The sequence below is a fragment of the Dromiciops gliroides genome, chromosome 1 (assembly GCF_019393635.1).
Source record: "Dromiciops gliroides isolate mDroGli1 chromosome 1, mDroGli1.pri, whole genome shotgun sequence".
Classification (NCBI taxonomy): domain Eukaryota; kingdom Metazoa; phylum Chordata; class Mammalia; order Microbiotheria; family Microbiotheriidae; genus Dromiciops; species Dromiciops gliroides.
In genome coordinates, this window is record NC_057861.1 from 115,015,289 (window position 1) to 115,035,463 (window position 20,175).

At 35.5% G+C, this 20,175-nt stretch overlaps 1 protein-coding gene across 3 annotated transcripts in view; it reads left to right on the plus strand.

The window, feature by feature from the left end:
* TAF2 (TATA-box binding protein associated factor 2) overlaps positions 1–20,175 on the plus strand; it is a 90,624-nt gene that overhangs the window by 15,122 nt on the left and 55,327 nt on the right. For all 3 annotated transcript variants that reach the window (XM_043976572.1, XM_043976573.1, XM_043976574.1), the window contains exons 7-11: positions 2,679–2,863; positions 3,721–3,834; positions 12,638–12,737; positions 16,642–16,727; positions 17,814–17,949. In XM_043976572.1, the coding sequence (XP_043832507.1) occupies positions 2,679–2,863; positions 3,721–3,834; positions 12,638–12,737; positions 16,642–16,727; positions 17,814–17,949 (621 nt within the window). The remainder of the gene's footprint in view (positions 1–2,678; positions 2,864–3,720; positions 3,835–12,637; positions 12,738–16,641; positions 16,728–17,813; positions 17,950–20,175) is intronic.

The following is a 20,175-nucleotide window of genomic DNA, read 5'->3' on the forward strand; positions in this document are numbered from 1 at the left end:
GCCTCTTCTGTTCCTATTCACAAGTGGCTTAATGCAACTAAAGGAAGTCTCATAATTATACTGACCGGGTACGTTACAGATTCACATTTTCCAGTGTTACCTGGGGCTTCACTATAGTAAGACAATCTTTTCATTCCCTCTAATTGATTCCCTATCTTACTCTCTATAGAGGTTATTCCAAATCTTTTCTTTCCTTTTCAGACCCCCCATGCTTCCTTTCTCCCCCATCCACATCCCAATCCCACTTTCTCAGCTGAAGGCATTGTCTTTCTACTGTGAAAATTGAAGAAAAAGAAGGAAAAAAAATTTTAAAAAAAGAAAAAAGAAAATTGAAGGCAGTTGATCTAAGCTTCCCATTCACCAGATTTCTTCATCTCAAAATCCCTTGACATCATCTTCCACTCTCCTCTTTTCCTTCATTCTCTAACAAAGAGGTCACCCCTTTCCATGCCAAGGCCAAGTCCTCTAAATGTGTACTTGATCCCATATCCTCTGGTCTTTTCCAGAAGATGACATCTTCAATTATCCACCCACACCTGCCATCTTCAACTTCTCTCTATGAACTGGTTCCTTATTTCCTTCAAACCTGTTGTGATAGGACTAGAGTTTTCTTGGTGCAGCATCTCTGACTTCCATGACTTCCTTGACTTCCTTCCCACATGTAACCTGATTGCCTTCAAATTCCTTGATGCAGCTTTCTGACTGGAGGGGCATAAAAGGTCCCAGCCTCCTATAGTTCCTGCCTCTCAGACTTAGTGAGTACCTAAAACCATGAAAATTGTCACACTCTAATGATGTACTCACCAGACATGTTTCTAGAGATAAGGGGGACCATGACAGAAAAGAGTATCACTGTATCCTTACATTTCTTGCTATATATCCGTGCTATGTTTGGGCAAAAGAAACATCCTTTGTTTAATAACTCATGAGTGCCTCTTTTCATCCCAACATTGAACGTGCACTAAGAGGATGCTGGGGTTAGAATTGTACTTTCACAACACAGGTCCATGTTTCTCTCTCATTTAAAAAAAAATGACCATCCCCTCAAGATATAGATCCATATCTTTCTCCTCTTTCTCAGCCAAGCTCCTTTAAAAAACTGTCAACATTCACTGCCTCAACTTCCTTTCCTCCTGCCTCCAATCAGCTTTTTGCAGTCTGACTTCTGTCCTCATCACCCAGTGTTAACTATTCTATCTAAAATTACCAATGATCTCTTAATTGCTAGATCTGATGATCTTTTTTCAGCCCTCATCCTTCTCAACTTATTTGTTGTATTTAATTCTGTTGACTTGTATTTCTGTATACTTGGTCCTCTCTGGGCTTATATGACACTGCTCTCTCCTAATTTACCTCCTACCTATCTCTGTTGCTTATTTTCAGTTTCCATCTAAATTCTCTCTTTTCTCCATCAACAGTCTCACTTGGTAACCTCATTAAATCCTAAGAATTGAACTATGTGATCTCTATGTATAGGTTTCTCCTAGATCTTTATATCTAGTCTTAGTCTTTCCTCTGAGCTTCACTCCCTCATCACCAGTTGACTATCGGTCTTTTCAAACTAGATATTGTGAAAGCATCTTTAAACTTAAAATGTCCAAAACTGAACTCATTATTTTACCCCCCAAATTCTCTCCTCTTCTAAACTTGCCTGTTTCTGTCATAGTACCATCCTTCTAATCTTCTAGCTTGGTAACTTCCATGTTGTCTTAGACACCTCATTTCTCTCCCCCACATACCAATTAGTTGCAAAATCTTGCTTTTTCTCACTTCATTAACATCTCTTGCATTTGACCTACTCACACAAATGGAACCTAACTTAGTTCAGCCCCTGGTCACCTCTCACTTAGATCATTGCAGTAGCTTTCTAATTGGTCTATTGGCCTCAAGAGTCTTCATCATACACATTGCTTCCAAAGTAGTTTTCCTTAATTTCAAATTGGCCAGTGGGATTCCCCTATCCAGTCAACTCCTCCCAAATGACTTCCTCTGAGAGTGGATAAATGTATGTGTGTGTGTGTGGGGGGGGGGGGTGTGTAAAGATAGATGACATTCTGTTATTATAATCCAATAACTGGTACAGAGATTAGGAAAAAGAGCTTTGGACGGAGCATGTGAAGCAGGATTTCTGTACTCAAAAAGGAATAGAGAAGGCAGCACATTGCAGTAATGGTGGGAAAGCATAAACTTGGTTGGGTACAAATGAATAGACCAGCTTTGCTAGAGAGCCAAGATACTGGAGACCTTGATTGATGGGGAAGTAATCTGGACGTTATGCTATGGGCAATGGGGAGGAACCACTAAAAAGTTTTCCAGTAGGAAAGTGCTATGATATTGGTGGCAGTTTCTTTGGAAGATTAATTTTGGAGGATTAATTGTACAGTTAAACATATCATACATTTTGATTTTATTTGAATAAATGTCTAACTGAATTAGATGCATTTTCAGGTGAAATAAACTTTTTTGAGCTTGATCAGTGAATAAATTATTTCAGGTTCACATACCCATTTAGTATCATGATACTTAAACTTGAAAAATTAGGTGAAAATATACTTTTTTATATTACCATTAAATTGAGAATTTGATTTTAATTGCTCAAGGCAAATATTCGATTAAAGGAGAGAGAGGCTGTTTTCTGTTGCAAAATTAAATTTTTTTTGTTCCTTTTTTTTTTTTAGGTAACTCATTTTTGCTTACCTCAGCTTCTTCCACTACTTAAACACACCACATCTTATCTTCATGAAGTCTTTGAATTTTATGAAGAGATTCTTACATGTCGTTATCCATATTCCTGTTTCAAGACTGTGTTCATAGATGAAGCCTATGTTGAAGTAGCTGCTTATGCTTCTATGAGCATTTTTAGGTTAGTATCTGGGTAGAAGTTGAGTGCCTTAATTATGATATTGTTATGATCAGTCTGACTTTCCCAATTTATTTTCTTTTCCAATGTGGAATTTTTTTTTTATCTTCAGTAATAGATTTTAAGGTAAAATCTTAATCCCTCCCTTCCTTCTAGGCCCTTTTGTCAATTGGATCTTATTTGCTTTTCAGAAAGACTTCCCTAAGTTTTTAAAAATCAAAAGAAGAAGAAGTCTGTCTTTAAAGGCAAAAGTGATGTATGCCTTCTTTTTGGAAAAATTGACTAATTATTAAGAATAGTGGTAACTTGGTGTAGTGTATGCAAAGTTGAACTTGGAGAAAAGGAGACCTGGGTTCAAGTCCTTCCTCTCACTTATGCTAGTTGTGTAATTATAGGCAAATAAGTTTAACCTCTGTGTCCCAGGTTATTTTGTAAGATTATAAGTTACTGATAACTTATTGATCTGCATCAGTGGGGTGGGTTTCCAGATTGGGAGTTTTCTATACCAGAAATCATTCTGGATAAAACATAAATAAGTATAATATTAATGAAGGATTTTCCTGGTTCATAATTCTAGCTTGGGGATTAAAAGACTGAAATTAAGCCTGTTTCATTTGCCTTGGAAACCAGTAAAAGAAAATTTTGAGGCTAACTCCCAATTACAGACTGATATTTTAGTAAATTTAAGCATAATTTTTGAAGGGAAGAGAAATCTTTTGGGCTCTTTCTATTATCCTTTACATCCAAGCCCAAATTCTGTTTTTTTCCAGAGCATGATTTCATTTTCATTTTGATTGTTTAAATAAAATTGCCTGTTTCTTGCTCTTATAATTACTATTTTTTCTCTGCTTTCTATCTAGCACAAACCTTTTGCATAGTGCTATGATTATAGATGAGACACCTCTAACGAGAAGGTGTTTAGCACAGTCATTGGCTCAGCAATTTTTTGGATGTTTCATATCTAGAATGTCCTGGTAAGTACCTTCAAACAATGTATAATTAGTGAAAATAGACCTGGAAAGATTTCTTTTATTATTTTTGGAATATAAAGTGGCAACTTATGAAGAATTCATTAAAAAGACAAATTATGGCTTAAAATATTTCTTAAAAATTAAACATACTTTTTGAAATCAAGTTGGCCATTTGAAATTAAATTGTAAATGAAAGGACACTGACTAGTGAGTGACATTTTAAAAGTGAGATACTTATTTTCAAGAATAGGGGAAACTATATATAGGGTTTTGAATGTTAACTCTGCTTTATGTTAACTTATGTGAAAGGGAGGAAAGCTTAAACAGGGCAGCTTGAGGCAGGACTGGGAGCTTACATCATGAGTATTTAAAAACTGCATGCCAACCTGAAGATATACAACATGGAGAGATAAAGAGTGAAGAGATAAGCATGTATAATTTTTATAGCCTTGAAGTTTATTACAATGTGCAAAGCCATAGGAGAGTTAGCATAATGATGAGCGTGTTAGTTTATTCTTGCATATAGTAGATTTATTCTAGAATGGATTCCCCCTTTTTTCCCTCCCCTTTCTGGGGTAATGAGGGTTAAGTGACTTGTCCAGGTTCACATAGCTAGGAAGTGTCAAGTGTCTGAGGCTGGATTTGAACTCAGGTCCTCCTAAATCCAGGGCTAGTGCTTCATCCATTGCACCACCTAGCTACCCTTCCCTATTCTTTTAAAATAAATCAAGTCCATTAATATGAATCACTAGAACTGAAGCTTTAAGAAGGAGAATGAGATATGGAATGAGCCAGGAAAAAGTACATATGCACCAACAAGTCAATAAGCATTTGAATGCTCAGTATGGGTCAGGCCCTCTGCTAAGTACTGAGGATACAAACAAAAAAACCTACTGATGGACTGCACCAGAGTAAAGTGGTATATAGTTAAGGTACCTACAACGGGTTGGAGGGTTTTGTTTTTGTTTACTTTTCTTTGTATCCCCAGTTGTTAGCACAGGGCCTGGGACATAGTGCTTAATAAATACGTATTAAACTGACTGAAAGACAGTCATGAAGACCAGAGATAAACATGTGAAGCGGGGACCAAGGATACCACAGTAGAGGGAGGGTAGAACTAGGTAGATCATTTTAGTAAAAAGTCAGTGAGCGTAACATTCAGTAAAGCATTGCACTTGGAGTCAGGAAGACCTGAATTCACATCCATTTTTAGACACTTAATAGCTGTGTGACCCTTAGCAAGTCATTTAACTTCTGTCTCCCTCAATTTCCTGATCTGTAAAATTAGGATAATAATAGCATCTATTCCCTTTGTTGTTGGGAAGATATTTGTAATATATTTGAGAAAACATTTGTAAAGCATTTTGTAAATCTTAAAGTGCAATATAAATGCTAGCTATTTATTATTAATGGAATTATCTATTAGTAGAATACCTACAACTGGCTTGATAAAGGATGCGTAAATAATTTAATTGTAAAAGTTCATGAGTGAAAATTGCTATCCCAATTTTCTACATTTTATTTTATTTTTTGAGGCAATTGGGGTTAAGTGACTTGCCTAGGGTCATACATCTGTTAAAATATATATATATATATATATATATATATATATACATACACACATATATATACATACATACATACATATACATACATATATATATACATATATATATATATAATTTAATATTGCTGTCAGTAATGAACCCCCTTATAGAAAAAGTGGTTAAATATTCTATTATAGGTTTCTAAGCATGTTTGTAGATGGTGTCCCTGAGATATTTAAAAATAAAGTAAAATTTCATTTATCCAGAGCTCTATCAACATCATTTGCCCACAGTAGGCTCTGAAAGTATTACTATACAGTAAGATAATGTTCTTGAGAATGATCCCACATTCTTCAAGAAAATGTTAAATACATTAAATATATTCTGTTTATGAAAGCATGGAAACAATCCAAGATGTTTATAATAAATTGTTTGAGTACCTAATGGGGTAAACTACATGGCTCGTTGTCCAGGGATGCTAGATGTGTTTTTTACTTCATTACACATTGTCTTCTGACTTGGAGGATTTCAGCTTTAAAATTGTGAGATATTTTCATTTAATTAGATGTAACCATTTAATGTATTTTTTTACATGTACTGACATTAGTTTTGTTATAATGAGAGAGACAGTGTAGTGTTGTAAAATGAATATTTCACTCGGAGCCAGAGGATTAGGATTTGAATCCTAGTTCCAATACATTATAGACATGAGATTATGGTATCTTTGAGCCTTAGTTTTTTTTGGTGTTTTTCTTTTTGGTAAACATTGGATAAATATTTGCACTCCTTATGCCAACAGGGTTCCTGGGGTTATTTATGAGGGAAAACCTTTTAAACTATAAAGTGAGCTTTGCTAGATGAGGCGACTAGGTGGCTCAATTAGATAGAGTGCTGGCAATCAGAAATACTTATCTTCCTGAGTTCAAATCTGGTCTCAGAGATGTAATAGCAGTGAGATGCTGGCGAAGTCACTTAACCTTAGTCGCCTCAGTTTCCTCAACTGTAAGGTAAGCTAGAAAAAGAAATGGTAAATCATTCCAGTGTCTTTGCCAAGAAAACCTCATATGGGGTCATGGAGAGTATGATGTGACTGAAAAATGACTGAACAACACAACAGCATGCTTTCCTCCCAAAAGAGACATTTTAGCATAGTGGAAAGGCCTCTAAGCCAAGAAGATCTAGGTTCAAGTCCTGCCCCTGACACATACTGGCTCTGTGGCTCTGAACAAGTTACTTAACTTTTCAACTCTCAAGGTCAGTAGTATCCAACTCTGATAGATATGGATCCCACTGGGCTGCTTATTGACTTAGAAAACTATATGCTTTGTATTTTCACTTATTTTAGTAAACATTTCCTAATTTCATTTTGTTCTGATCCTGACTGCACTGAGGAACAAGTCACAAGACACAAAGTTGACTCCTTTGCTCTAGACAACTCTCCTAAGACTGTGTTAAAAAAGGGTGCCCACCTGTATCAGTAAAGGGAGTTTTCTGTGCTTAGTAAAGATTCAGTCCTATTTCCTCTTCCTCACAAACATCTCTGAAGTCCTCATTTTATAGCTGAGGGAGATGAGGTGTAGAGAAGTGGCAGAACTAGGAGAGTTGGGTCTTCTGACTCCAAGAGCGCGGTTCGTCTGCTATATCATGCCGCCTCTGAACAAACAGTTATTTTACATAGCTCCTTGTCTTTTCACTTCCCAACTCCTAAAATTATCATTTTTGTTTTCAAATATTTCCTATTCCCAAGCCTAGAGAGCCATGCCTTATAACAAAGAATAAAGAAGAGATCAAAAGAGCAGTCTTGCCAAATGAATCCCCACATCAGTCAAGTCCCACTTTGTATGCAAATCATTTCACTCATCATTCTGCACCCCTTCAGTGAAGGGAGAGAGGTGCATTTTTAGGTTTCTTCTGTTGGATTAAGCTTGGTCATAATAAATTCACAGCTTTTAAATGGTTGTTCCCTGGCTAAACGCCATGGCTCCTGTGCTCCCATTGGTGAGACTTCTCCATAGCTGGCCATCACACTTTTACTCTTTGGCCATCTTTAGACCATGCGTCCTTCCTGGCTCTCTGGCTTCTACACTAAGACTCTGTGCTTCCATTGGTGATAGCTTTCTGTTCCTGGTCTGATCCAGACTTCCTATACTGTTGCTTTCTGGTCATCCTCATGCCATGCTTCTTGCCTCTGAGCAAGCTATCCAGTTATAAGTGAAATCCCAGGTCTTACAACCCTAGGCTCCTTATGGTGTAAGTTCTCCATATGGAGCCCCACCCAGATCTCCTCTCTGACTATTTTTGTGCCATCCTACTGCTGTAGTACCCCTGCCCCCTATCACTTTAAATGTGGAAATAGTCAAATCAGTCAATTGCCAATGTTTCTACTCACCATCCTTATACTTTCTAGTCTCCTAGTATTTAAGGGGACCACTCTCTTATATGTGTTGTTTTCACTTATGAAAATGAAAACTCCTTAAGGTCAGAGGCTATCTTTTGTATTTGTTTCCTTAGTGCTTAACACAGTGCCTGGTACACAGCAAGCACTTAATAAATGCTTATTCCTTCATTCAGTGTTTCTCTTTTTTCTGGTGGACTCTTGTTTTTTTTAGCCTTGAGTCTCTCTCTACCTCAGTCTATTCTCCACAGAGCTTCCAGAGTGATTTCCCTACTCAGTAACCTCCAGTGTGTTTCTGTTACTTCTAGGATAAAATAGAAACCTGTAGTTTTTAAAGCCGACAAGATACCTTCTTTCTACCCTCATTGAATGTTACTTACATTCCTGAACTCCACAATTCTGCACAAGTGGCCTTCTCTGATCTTCACACATGGTATTCCATCTCTTCAGTCTGTACTGTTGCTTTGGCTATCTCTCTTTTATCTTTAGAGAATGTATTTGTTCCTCATAGAATCATTCTCTTCCTTCAAACATCACCTTCTACATGAAGCTTTTCCTGACCCCCCTCTAACTTAACTCTTGCTTTTAATTCCCTTTTGTATTTATTTTCTTTATATTTATTTTGTATATACTTATGGAGAAATAGCATGAAGTAATGCAGAAAGAGCAGGATTTGGAGCCAGGAAGACCTACACCAAGTGCCTGGCACATAGCAGATGATTAATAAATGTTGATTTATTTTTGTTGCAATTGTTCTTCCTATTTATGTTGTTGTCATTGTTTATATTGTTTTGTTTACTTCACTTTGCATTAGTTTATGTAAATCTTACATAGACTCACCTGTGATGTCAACCATAAGGTTCTGTGGCCTTTTCTTGATCTTAATCTTCCTTGACTTTTTTTTACAGTTTTTGCTACTGTTGATCACTATTCTCCTGGATATAAATTCTTTTCTTGACTTTCTTACAGTGATTAATCCTAATTTTCTTCCTATTAATCATATTGCTACTTCTTAGTCTTTCTTGCAAGTTTGTCATCCATTTCCCACATTCTTAATTTCACTCTGCCAAAGCCCATCTTGAGTCCTCTTTTCATTTGGTTATCTCATCAGCTTCTCTATATTTAATTTTTCCTATGTAGATGACTTCAGATCTACTTTTCCAATCCTAATCTACATTTTCACAATACCTACTGTTTCCTGGACACTTCTACTGTGATGTGACATCAGTATGTCAACTTATTATGTCAAAACAGTGGTTATCCTAATGCCTGTTCCTCCAAACCCATTCCACCTCCACACTTCCCTCTCCTTTAATCACCATTGTCTTCAATATTTTGGTTCATAAACTTGGGAGACATTCTAGATTTTCTTCTCTTATACCTTGAAAGCAATCAGTTGCCAACTTGTGTCTATTCTCTTTCCACAACTCTTGTATCCATTATCTTTCTTTCACTCACCCAGCTACTACCTTTGTACAGATCCTCCTCTCCTATCTGTCATACTGTAATGCCTTTCTAATTATTTTCCCTGCCTCCAGCCTCTCTTTGTTTCACATATCTATATAACTCTCCAAGTAACCATTTAAGTAAGATATAGAAGATTATGACATTCTGCTCAATAATCTCCTGTGGCTTCCTGTTGCCTCTAGAATTAGATACATATTTCTTAGCCTGACATTTAAGGTCTTATGCACTGTAACTCCATCCTGCCTTTTCAGCTTTATGTCACAATATTCCCATTCATACTATGTTCCAGTGAAACTGGACTACTTGTTCACCAAATTTGACATACTGCCTCCTGTTTCACTTTGTTTACACAAGCTTTGGGCCCCTCTTCTTCATCTCCCCTCCCCATGCCTGGAGAGCAAGCCATATTTATTTCTGCCTTTCAGAATTCTTTTCCTTCATGGATTGGTTCAAGGGTCACCTTCTCTAAGAAACCTTCCTTAGTTATTAGTGCTTTCTCCTTCCTCAGATTGCCTTGGATTACTTAACTTGGTGCATTTTTCATTTCCTCTCTTAACAGCAAGGGCTATTTCTTTTTTGTATTTGTATTCTGGTGCTTGATATATATTGCCTTACCTATAAGTTAGTAATTGTTTATTGAATTGGTTGAATATAGTTGCCAAGTCCTCCTCCTTTTCAGATTTCTCATGATTCTTCCATCTTCATCCTTTCCTTTCCTTGTCTTTGATTCATTCGGCACACTACACTACTGTGAAATTGATACCTAAAAGCATAGATCTCATCTCATTTTCCTTTCAAAATCTTTCAGTGAGGGGCAGCTAGGTAGTGCAGTGGATAGAGCACCAGCCCTGGATTCAGAAGGACCTGAGTTCAAATATGGCCTTGACACATATTAGCTGTGTGACCCTAGGCAAGTCACTTAACTACAATTGCCTCACCAAAAAAAGAAAAAGAAAGAAAATCAAAATCTTCAGTGATCCCTCATTGCCTATCCAGTAATATCCAGACTCCTTTCTGACTCTTGCCCCACTTACAGCCTCTTGAGTCTTACTTACTGTGGCTCCTACGCTCACTTCCATTCTAGCCAAACCCAAGTCTGTTCACCACATAACACATTTCCCACCTTGGCACCTTTGCTGATTTTCTGTATGCATTGCCTTATTGAAATCTTGCTCATCTTTCAAACCCTGTCTTATATTAGTGGCGCTGTGGCCTGAGGAAAGACCTATGTTTAAAGACAGAGGGGCCTGGTGAAAGTTCTAACTCTTCCATCTACTCTATTACCTTGGATAAGTCACATAGCCTTTTGAGGTCTGTTTCAATAAAAACAAAGGATTCAGAATTAGATGACCTTTAAGGTCTCTATGACCTTATGAACTCTTCAACTGCATTACCTCCAAACCCTATAGGGCTTTGCTATTTATACTACTTCTGTCATTTAACCTCCTTTTGTGTGCTCGTATCATGCCCTTAACTAGATTGTAAGGTAATGAAAGGCCTTAATGTAAGGCCTTCCTCATCTTTGTTTCTCTGTAATATCTAACAGTACTGTCTTTACACATAGTAGACACTCAGATTTTTGTTGAATGAATTGGTGGAAAGGAATGCTATTCTTAGTATAGCCAGTTTTAGTGTTACATTACTTTGTAAATCAACAATTAATTCTTTTATTAAATCCATTTTTTCTAGCTTTGTGATGTTATGAATAGTTGAGTATTCACAATAACTTCAGATTTTTTTTAAATAGGAGGTCATTTTTTTCCTTCTAAACATTTCCAATTCCATTAAGCTTTATTTTTCAATACTTTTAATCAGTTTGTTTGCTGATACTAATTTTGTTAGAAAGATTGGCCTTTTTTATGAAAGACCATTCCTTTCATGTATTGAACTCACAGAAAGGTAGTATTGCATAATGAATAGAGAATTAGCCTTGAAGTCATGAAACCCTGGATTGGGTTCAGGTTCTCACGTATATATTGCAGTGACCCTGGGCAAATCACTTCACCTCTTAGTGATCCAGGTAACTCAAAGAACTTAGAAGTTGTAGAGAAAATGCCAGCCTGCTTGTTCTCACCAGGAGTTCTCTATACCAATGAAATACCAGATGAAGTAGTTCCTATCCCCTGTTGAACTGACATGAGCAAGTTTTCCTGTCTTCAAAGGTCGAAGCAACTCTAACCAGCTTACGTAATGTGGAAACTGGATATATACTTCCATGTCTTTGATTCATATTCTTATTCAGATAGTAATTCTAGGGTCAGGACTTTGCTACCCCATTGAGATGTCTTCCTGTGTTCATGCCTAGTCACTAGTAGCTATTAATGTCTGCACCCTTTCAGCCCCTTGTGCATTTGTATAAAGTAGAATTCTGTAGATTCTTTTTTTTTTTTTTTTTGCTTTTCAGAATATTAGGTGGTAAAACAAAAAAGGTTACTCAGAAATCCAAGATGCTTTACATATATTGCTTTTCCCTGGTATACATTGATTCTCACTTGATTGCAGAAAGGACTGACTTTAGATTATTTGTTATTTCCTTCTTATTCCGTGTCCTTTTTTCTAGGTTAGTTTCATAAAAAGAATTGGTAATTTCTCTAGTTAGACTAGACAATTTTGTACCCTATCTGTGACATTTCATCCCTTATCTCTCCACCTTTACCTGACCTATTGCCAATGCTTAGAATGTACATGCCTTCTTATTTATGCCTCCAAGAATCCATAGTTGACTTCAAATTTTAGTATAGATTCCAGTTCCTACAGTGGTCCTATAGATCATTCTGATCCCCAAACTTCTAGGTTGCTGGCATCCTTTTTTTTTTTTTTTAAAGGTGGGACAATGAGGGTTAAGTGACTTGCCCAGGGTCACACAGCTAGTAAGTGTCAAGTGTCTGAGGCTGGATTTGAACTCAGGTCTTCCTGAATCTAGGACCGGTACTTTATCCACTGCGCCACCTAGCTGCCCTGCTAGCATCCTCAGAAACTACTCTGTATTTATTTGTATGTATTTTGTATTTACATCTCAGTAGACAAGTTGTTTCTCCTAGTAAAAGCTGAATTTTTTGAGAGTAATTACTGTTTCATTTTTATGTTGGTGTCCTCTGAGCCTAGCCCTGTGCCTTGCCCATAGGAGGCACTTGATTTCTGTGTATTGAAGGAATGAGTTAGGTTCCTTTTCCTTCAAACAGTATGATATAATAGATGGGGCCCCGGAGCAAGAAGAATGTCCTTGTCTTGCTCTGCTCCTGTTGACTGCTTAACCTTGGGCAAGGCTATTTTCCTTCATCTATAAATTGAGTAATTCCTTTTCAGCTATAAAACTCTTATTCTGCATTGAAGTTAGATAATTTCTTAAGCAGTTTGTATGGTAAGGAGAATTGTTAATATTTTTACTTTTATACAGGTCTGATGAGTGGGTATTGAAAGGAATTTCAGGCTATATCTATGGACTTTGGATGAAAAAAACCTTTGGTGTTAATGAGTACCGCCACTGGATCAAAGAGGTAATATTATAATTATCTTAAGTATGCCTAATACTTATAAATTATCCATTTGAATGCTTTGAAAAGCACCGTTATTTTTCACTTCACAAGCAATAAAATAATATTTCTGTAACTTTAAAACAATGTTCATAAAATGCTTCTTGGTTGCTTTCTAATTTTAATTCATAGAAACACAAAAATTGCTGAGGTTTGTCAAACCCCCGGGACATTCTATGGGAGCATCTGGTCATTCTCACCAATATCAGCCTTAAAAGTTAGATCTATCTCTTTTTTTAAAAAATTATGTAAAATACCATATTAGTCATTTTGTACAAGAAAACTTGAATAAAAGAAAAAATGAAAGTGAAAAATAGCATGTTTCAGTTTGTGTTCATTCCATCAATATCAGTTCTTTCTTTGGAGGTGGATAGTAGTCCTTTGGGCTTGTCTTGTATCATTGTATTGTTGAGAATAGTTGTCATTCACAATTCTTCATCAAACAATATTGCTGTCTCTGTGCACAATGTTCTCCTGGTTCTGCTCACTTCACTATACATCAGTTCATACAAATCTTTCCAGGCCTTTCTAAAATCAAAGTTAGATCTATCTTAATATGTGTTAATAGCCAGTAGTGGTTCTGTCATTCATAAATTTGTCCAGACATTTGCTTGGACCAATATGAGTTAATTTCTCTTCACTGACAGTACTAGCTCTTAGAGAATTGAGCTAGATAAGGCTAATTTCTATTCTGGGAAGTTGTAGTTCTTACTGCTCTTAAACTTTCCTTGATTGAGTTGCAAATGGTGCCCCATTATTCCAGTACTTAAGAATTTTCAGAACAAATAAGTCCATGGATACTTTATATATGTGATCTCTGTTGTGTTCCCTTTCAGCCTTCTCATTTTCACATTGAAAAGCCTCACATTTTTTTTTGTGTTGGGGTTGTTTTTTGTTTTTTGTTTTTGGTCATTTATAGCAGCTTATACTATCTGCCTGATAATTTTGGTGGCTCTTCTCTGTATATCTTCTTAAAGATGTAACAAATTAGAATTATTCATATCATTCTAGATCTGGTACTTGAAAAGGCACCACAATTTTGTGTGAGAATAGTATATTTCCATGTTTCATAGCAGCAGGTAATCAGACATAAGGTCACTTGCTACAGAAACTAAATAAATTCTAACATTTGGAATTGAAGTCCCTTGCTTTTCATTTTGTCAGCAATTAGAGCATTGTTGATGCCATGCTTAAGTGTGCAGAATAGTTGTAATGTTTTCTTCATTAAAATATTTAAATGGGGGGGCAGCTAGGTGGCGCAGTGGATAGAGCACTGGCCCTGGAGTCAGGAAGACCTGAGTTCAAATCTGGCCTCAGACACTTGACACTTACTAGCTGTGTGACCCCAGACAAGTCACTTAACCCTCATTGCTCTGCTAAAAACACAACAAAAAAAACCCCACAAAAACAAAATATTTAAATGTTTCCTGTGTCACTGTGAAGTAGGACTCAAGTATTATTTAAAAAAAACATTTTTAAGTTTTTTTTGTTGCCTCTTGACATTAGTCATTTTCTCTCTCTCACACACACACACACACACACACACACACACAATCTATCCTTCACCCTCAAGCATTCCCTTGTAACAGAGTTTAAAAAAAAAATTGATACTGTAACTGTATCTGACAGCTCATATCACATTCTACACTCAGAATTTCCCATCTCTTTTAGAGGAAGAAGGCTTATCAGTTGTTCTGCTCAGTACAGTTAATCAGAGTTAACCTGCTTTTTGGTGTTATTTTAAATTTACATTATTTTGGTTATTGTATATATTGTTCTGTTGGTTTTTATTACTTTACTCTGTATCAGTTTATTCAAATTTAACATTTCTTTGAATTCTTTCTTTCTTATTGTGAATAGTATGTTCCATTGTGTTCATCTTCTAGTTTATTTATCCATTCCCAAACTGTTGGACACCTATTTTGTTTCCCATTTATTGCTGTCATAAAAAGTGATGCTATGAATGTTTGATGTATATATGACCTTTTTGTTTTTTACCCCTTCCCCCTTAGGACCTCTGGACAGTAATAGGATCACTACATGTGAATAGTAGCTTGTTTACTTTTCTTGCATAATTCCAAATTGTTTTCTAGAACAGTTGTACCATTTCACATATCTACCAGCAGCGTATTAGGATACCTGAGTTACCTGTTAATTTTCAGGCCCGAATACTTCTGGCTTTAATCCTCTTTCCTACTTTGAAGGGCATGAGGTAAAACCTCAAAATTATTTTAATTTGCATTTCTTTTATTACTGATTTGAAATAGTTGTTCATATGATTAGTTAACAGGCATTTACTAAATGCTTAATGTGTGCCAGGCACTGTGCTAATAAGCACTGTGGATAAAAAATAAACAAATCTCAAGGAGTTCACAGTCTTAATGGAGGAGACAAACATGAAAATAACCCCTTCTTTTTTTTTAATAAAGTATTTTATTTTTTTCCTGTTACACGTAAAGATAGTTCTCAACTTTTGTTTATACAAGCTTTCCAATTTCAGATTTTTCTCCTTTCCTCCCCTCCCTCCCCCTTCCCCTAGACAGCAGGTAATCTGATATAGGTTTATATATATATATATATATATACACATACACACATACAAACACACATATATATACACACACACATATATATATACACACACACACATACATAATAACATTAAACATATTTCTGCATTAGTCATGTTATAAGAGAAAAATCAGAGCAATGATAAAAAACCTCAAAACAAAAACAACAGCACCAAAAACAAAAGAAATAGTATGGTTCATTCAACATTTATACTCCATAGTTCTTTTTTTTTTTCCTGGATTTGGAGATCCTCTTCTATAATGACTTCCCTGGAACTCTTCTGTATTGTTGCACTGGTGAGAAGAATATAGTCCATCATAGTAGATCAACACACAATGAAAATAACCCCTTCTTGACTTGCATGAATTGATGATGAGTGAGATGAGCAGAACCAGAAGAACATTATACACAGTATCATCAACATTATGTGTTGATCAACTGTGATAGACTAGATTCTTCTCACCAGTCCAACAGTACAAGAAAGTTCCAAAGGACTCATGATGGAAAAAACTCTCCAAATCCAGGAAAAAAAAAAAGGAACTGTGGAATATGGATGCTGATTGGACCATACTATTTCTTTTGTTTTTGGTGATGCTGTTTTTCTTTTCTGAGGTTTTTCCTTTTTGCTCTGATTCTTATAACATGACTAATGCAGAAATATGTTTAATGTTATTATTTATATACATACATATATATACACATATATATACACATATATATACATATATATACATATATATACATATATATATACATATATACACACACACACACACACACACACACATATATATATATATATATATATATATATATATATATATAAAACCTATATCAGATTGCCTGCCATCTTAAGGGAGGGAGGAGGGAGGGAGAAACATTTGAAATTGGAAATCTTATCTAAACAAATGCTGAAAGCTAAAATTAATTAATTAATTAATTTTTTTAAAATAACCCCTTCTTTCTGAACAAAAAGTTCCTCTGCCAGAAGATATGGCAAAGGAGAAAATGTTTACTTAAACAGTCATGGAGGGTATTTAGGGCCAAGAGAAAATTTTGTCGGGCCACTATCAATCCTAAAGACCCAAATGGGAGAAAACTCTTTTTTTGTCTCCAAAGTATTGCTGTCTGTGTTTTATTTGCTTTTATTTTCTTTGGAAAATAACATTTTAATGAAATGTTTGTTTTGAAAAATTTATATTATGATTCCAGGAAATTAAAGATCATTACACAGGTTTGTTATTTTATATAAAAACAAATTATTCATCATGATCTGTTTTTATTTTATACTGTTTAGGAGTTGGACCAAATAGTGGCATATGAACTGAAAACTGGTGGAGTTTTATTACATCCGATATTTGGTGGAGGAAAAGAGAAGGATAAGTATGTTTATTTAGCAATAAGATGTTACAAGCTATGTTTTATTGGATCATTAATGTGTTTTGTATGTGTAGTGAGAATTGAATTGCAAGACAAAGTAGTAACATATAATAATGATACTGAAACACATTTGAGTAAGCCTTTATTTTCTTCTTCCTTTACTCAGTCCTATTTTTTTTGCTTTTTTCCCTTTTATTAATATGATTGTAAAATACATTTTTTTTTGGTAGGGCTATGGGGGTTAAGTGACTTGCCCAGGGTCACACAGCTAGTAAGTGTCAAGGGTCTGAGGCCAGATTTGAACTCAGGTACTCCTGAATCCAGGGCTGGTGCTTTATCCACTGCACCACCTAGCTGCTCCCTAAAATACAGTTTTAAGTGAAAAAAAAGAAAATGATATTTTTTCTTTTAAATTTAGTATTATCATTTCTTTGAAAAATATAAGCCTCATTTACTTCTGTTTCTTCTGTTTCAGTGTAGATTCTACTATCTAATCCTAATTTAAAACTTTAGCTGAGTTACTGAAACAAATGGTTGCCAAGGATTTTATTTAAAAAAGAATCTTAATAGAGTACCATCAGCCCTGGTGTTAGGAGGACCTGAGTTCAAATGTGCCCTGATACTTATTAGCTGCAGGACCCTGGGCAAGTCACTTAGCCCCAATAGCCTCAAATAAATAAATAATCTTAAGTGGGTGGCTCCAGACAGAGTTATGTTAGAGTAAATTTTTGGTGATATCAGATATCATCTTTGCTACTTTGAAGGTATACCTGTGCCAACTTAGAATAATAGAATGAGAAAGTTGTTTTTCTATCAGCATCTCAGGTTGTTAACACAGCATACCTTATTTTTCTGGGTCCTTGCTACTTAAGATAGCCATCACTGTAGCAGATAAATAAAATGGATTCCACTAATACCATATAGTTGCTCATTAATTCCTTACTCTGCTGTCCAAATGAAATTGTATTCTTTTTTTTGACATAGCCATTCCTATGTAGTTGTTGACTTATTGTTATTAGTAATGTGATTTATAATGTTTTATTTTGATTTATAATGTTTTAAAAATGTAAAACTGTTATTTATTTGTAGTCCAGCTTCACATCTACATTTTTCAATAAAGCACCCACATACTCTTTCCTGGGAGTATTATACTATGTTCCAGTGTAAAGCTCACCTTGTAATGCGGTTGATTGAAAATAGAATAAGTATGGAGTTCATGCTACAGGTAAGTAGAGTAATGTACATATTTGATGAATTTTGATGTATATATAAACTTCTTTCTGGGGGAAAACTTCTTTGTACCATAAGATAGGAGTCACGATAATTGAACTTACAGTCTCAATTCTGTCATTGGTAATGTTAGGAAAGTCACTGGTAGCTTCAGTTTCCTCATATAAAATGAAGATATCCACTTCTATCTTAGACTCAGAACAGGAAAGGATTTCTAAGTATAGTTGTTAAATCATTGTATAGACTTAAGGTTTTCTAAATAGGAATACATTCTGCAATATCCATGATAAATGCTGTCTGTCTTTTACTTGAAGACCTCCACTAATTCAGAATCCACATTCTTAGGGTTTGCATTTCACTGACAAAAATCTCTCTTTGCAACAACAACTGCCTTTACTTCCTATAGGGTTGTTGTGAAAATAAAATGAGAATACGTGCTAAAATGCTTTCAGCAGCAAAAATGTTAAAGAAATGCATAATTTTATTCTCTAACCAGTTTTAAGCCATTACATAGAATGCTGATGATGTCAATAATGAGGTGTTCTAATAGGTTTTAAATGCCATTGGTAACTTATAAAAGAAAAAAATACATTTTGGGTAGCTAGAGGGAGGCCTTTTGCTAATGTCTGCTTTATACTTTAGCTAACGTTTTATGTAAATACCAATCAGAATCATGAAATTTCAGAGCAAGAGAGAATTTTAATCTTTCCTAAATATCTCATCTTTTTTAATCATAAAAGTATTTTATTATTTTCCAGTTACATGCAAAGATAGTTTTCAACATTTGTTTTTATAAGATTTCTTGTTTCAAATTTTGCTCCCTCCTTCCCTTCTCTCCCCCCTCCCCAAAACAGAAAGCAATCTGGTATAGGTTATATGTACACAATCACATTAAACATATTTCTACATTAGTCGTGTTGTGAAAGAATCAGAACAAAAGGGAAAAACCTCAAAAAACAAAAACAAAACACTCCAAAAGTAGAAACAGTATGGTTCAATCTGCATTCGGATTCCAGAGTTCTTTTTTCTGGATGTAGAGAGCATTTTCCATCATGAGTCCTTTGGTATTGTCTTGGATCATTGTATTGCTGAGAGGAGCTAAGTCTATCACAGTTGACCATCAGACAGTGTTGCTGTTGCTGTGTACAATGTTCTCCTGCTTCTGCTCACTTCATTCAGCATCAGTCCACTTAAGTCTTTGTAGGGTTTTCTGAAATCTGCCTGTTCATCATTTCTTATAGCACAATAGTGTTCCATCACATTCATATGCCACGATTTGTTCAGCCGTTCCCCAACTGATGGGCATTCCCTTGATTTCCAATTCTTTGCCACCACAAAGAAGGCTGCTATAAATATTTTTGTACATGTAGGTCCTTTTCCCTTTTCTGTGATCTCTGTGGGATACAGATCTAGTAGTGGTATGATTGTAAATCCCTCATCTTTTGGAAGAGGAAACTGACAGACTTTAAGTGATTTGCCCAAGGTCACACAGCAAGGTGGTGACAGATTTAGGACTGATGTTGGAACTGCCAGTCCAGCACTATTCTCTTGTACATGATAACAAAGCTCTTAACTTTGTAATCTTGCTCAAAGATTACAATAATGTAGAAAGAGCAACAGAGTTGTAATCAGAATACTTGGGTTTGAATCTTAGTTTCTATACCTAGGTGATCCTTGGAAGGTCATTAAACTTCTAAGAGCCTCAGTTTCCTCATGTGTAAAATGGGGATAATACTGTTTATTTCCATAGGATTGTTGTGTGAGTAAAGCACATTAAAACCCTAACGCATACTATGAATTTGAGCTATTGTAAATCACCATATGATGTTGTTATGTCCACTATATAATCATCTCCCATGACCTCTGATTTTTTGGACCTCTGTGCCTTTTTCTGTTCTCTTCTGTGTGTTTTCCTTATGCTTTGCCTTGTGTTTGGAATATAAAAAGTAGAAATATTAACTGAAGGATTGGCCATGATGAAAGACTCTAATTTAGTGTGACCATGAATCCTAATGACTTCTCAACTTTGTCTTAAAGAATGGTCAGGTTATACAGACATTTTGCATGCAGTATAAGAAACAGAATCATGACATTATTCATTGTTGGGACTGTAAGAAGCCTTAGAGACAATTCAAGTTGTGAGCTATCCCATCCATAAGATATGGGGAGAAACTGAAGCTCAGAGATAGTAAAAGATTTGCCCATAGTAATCATTCTTTTC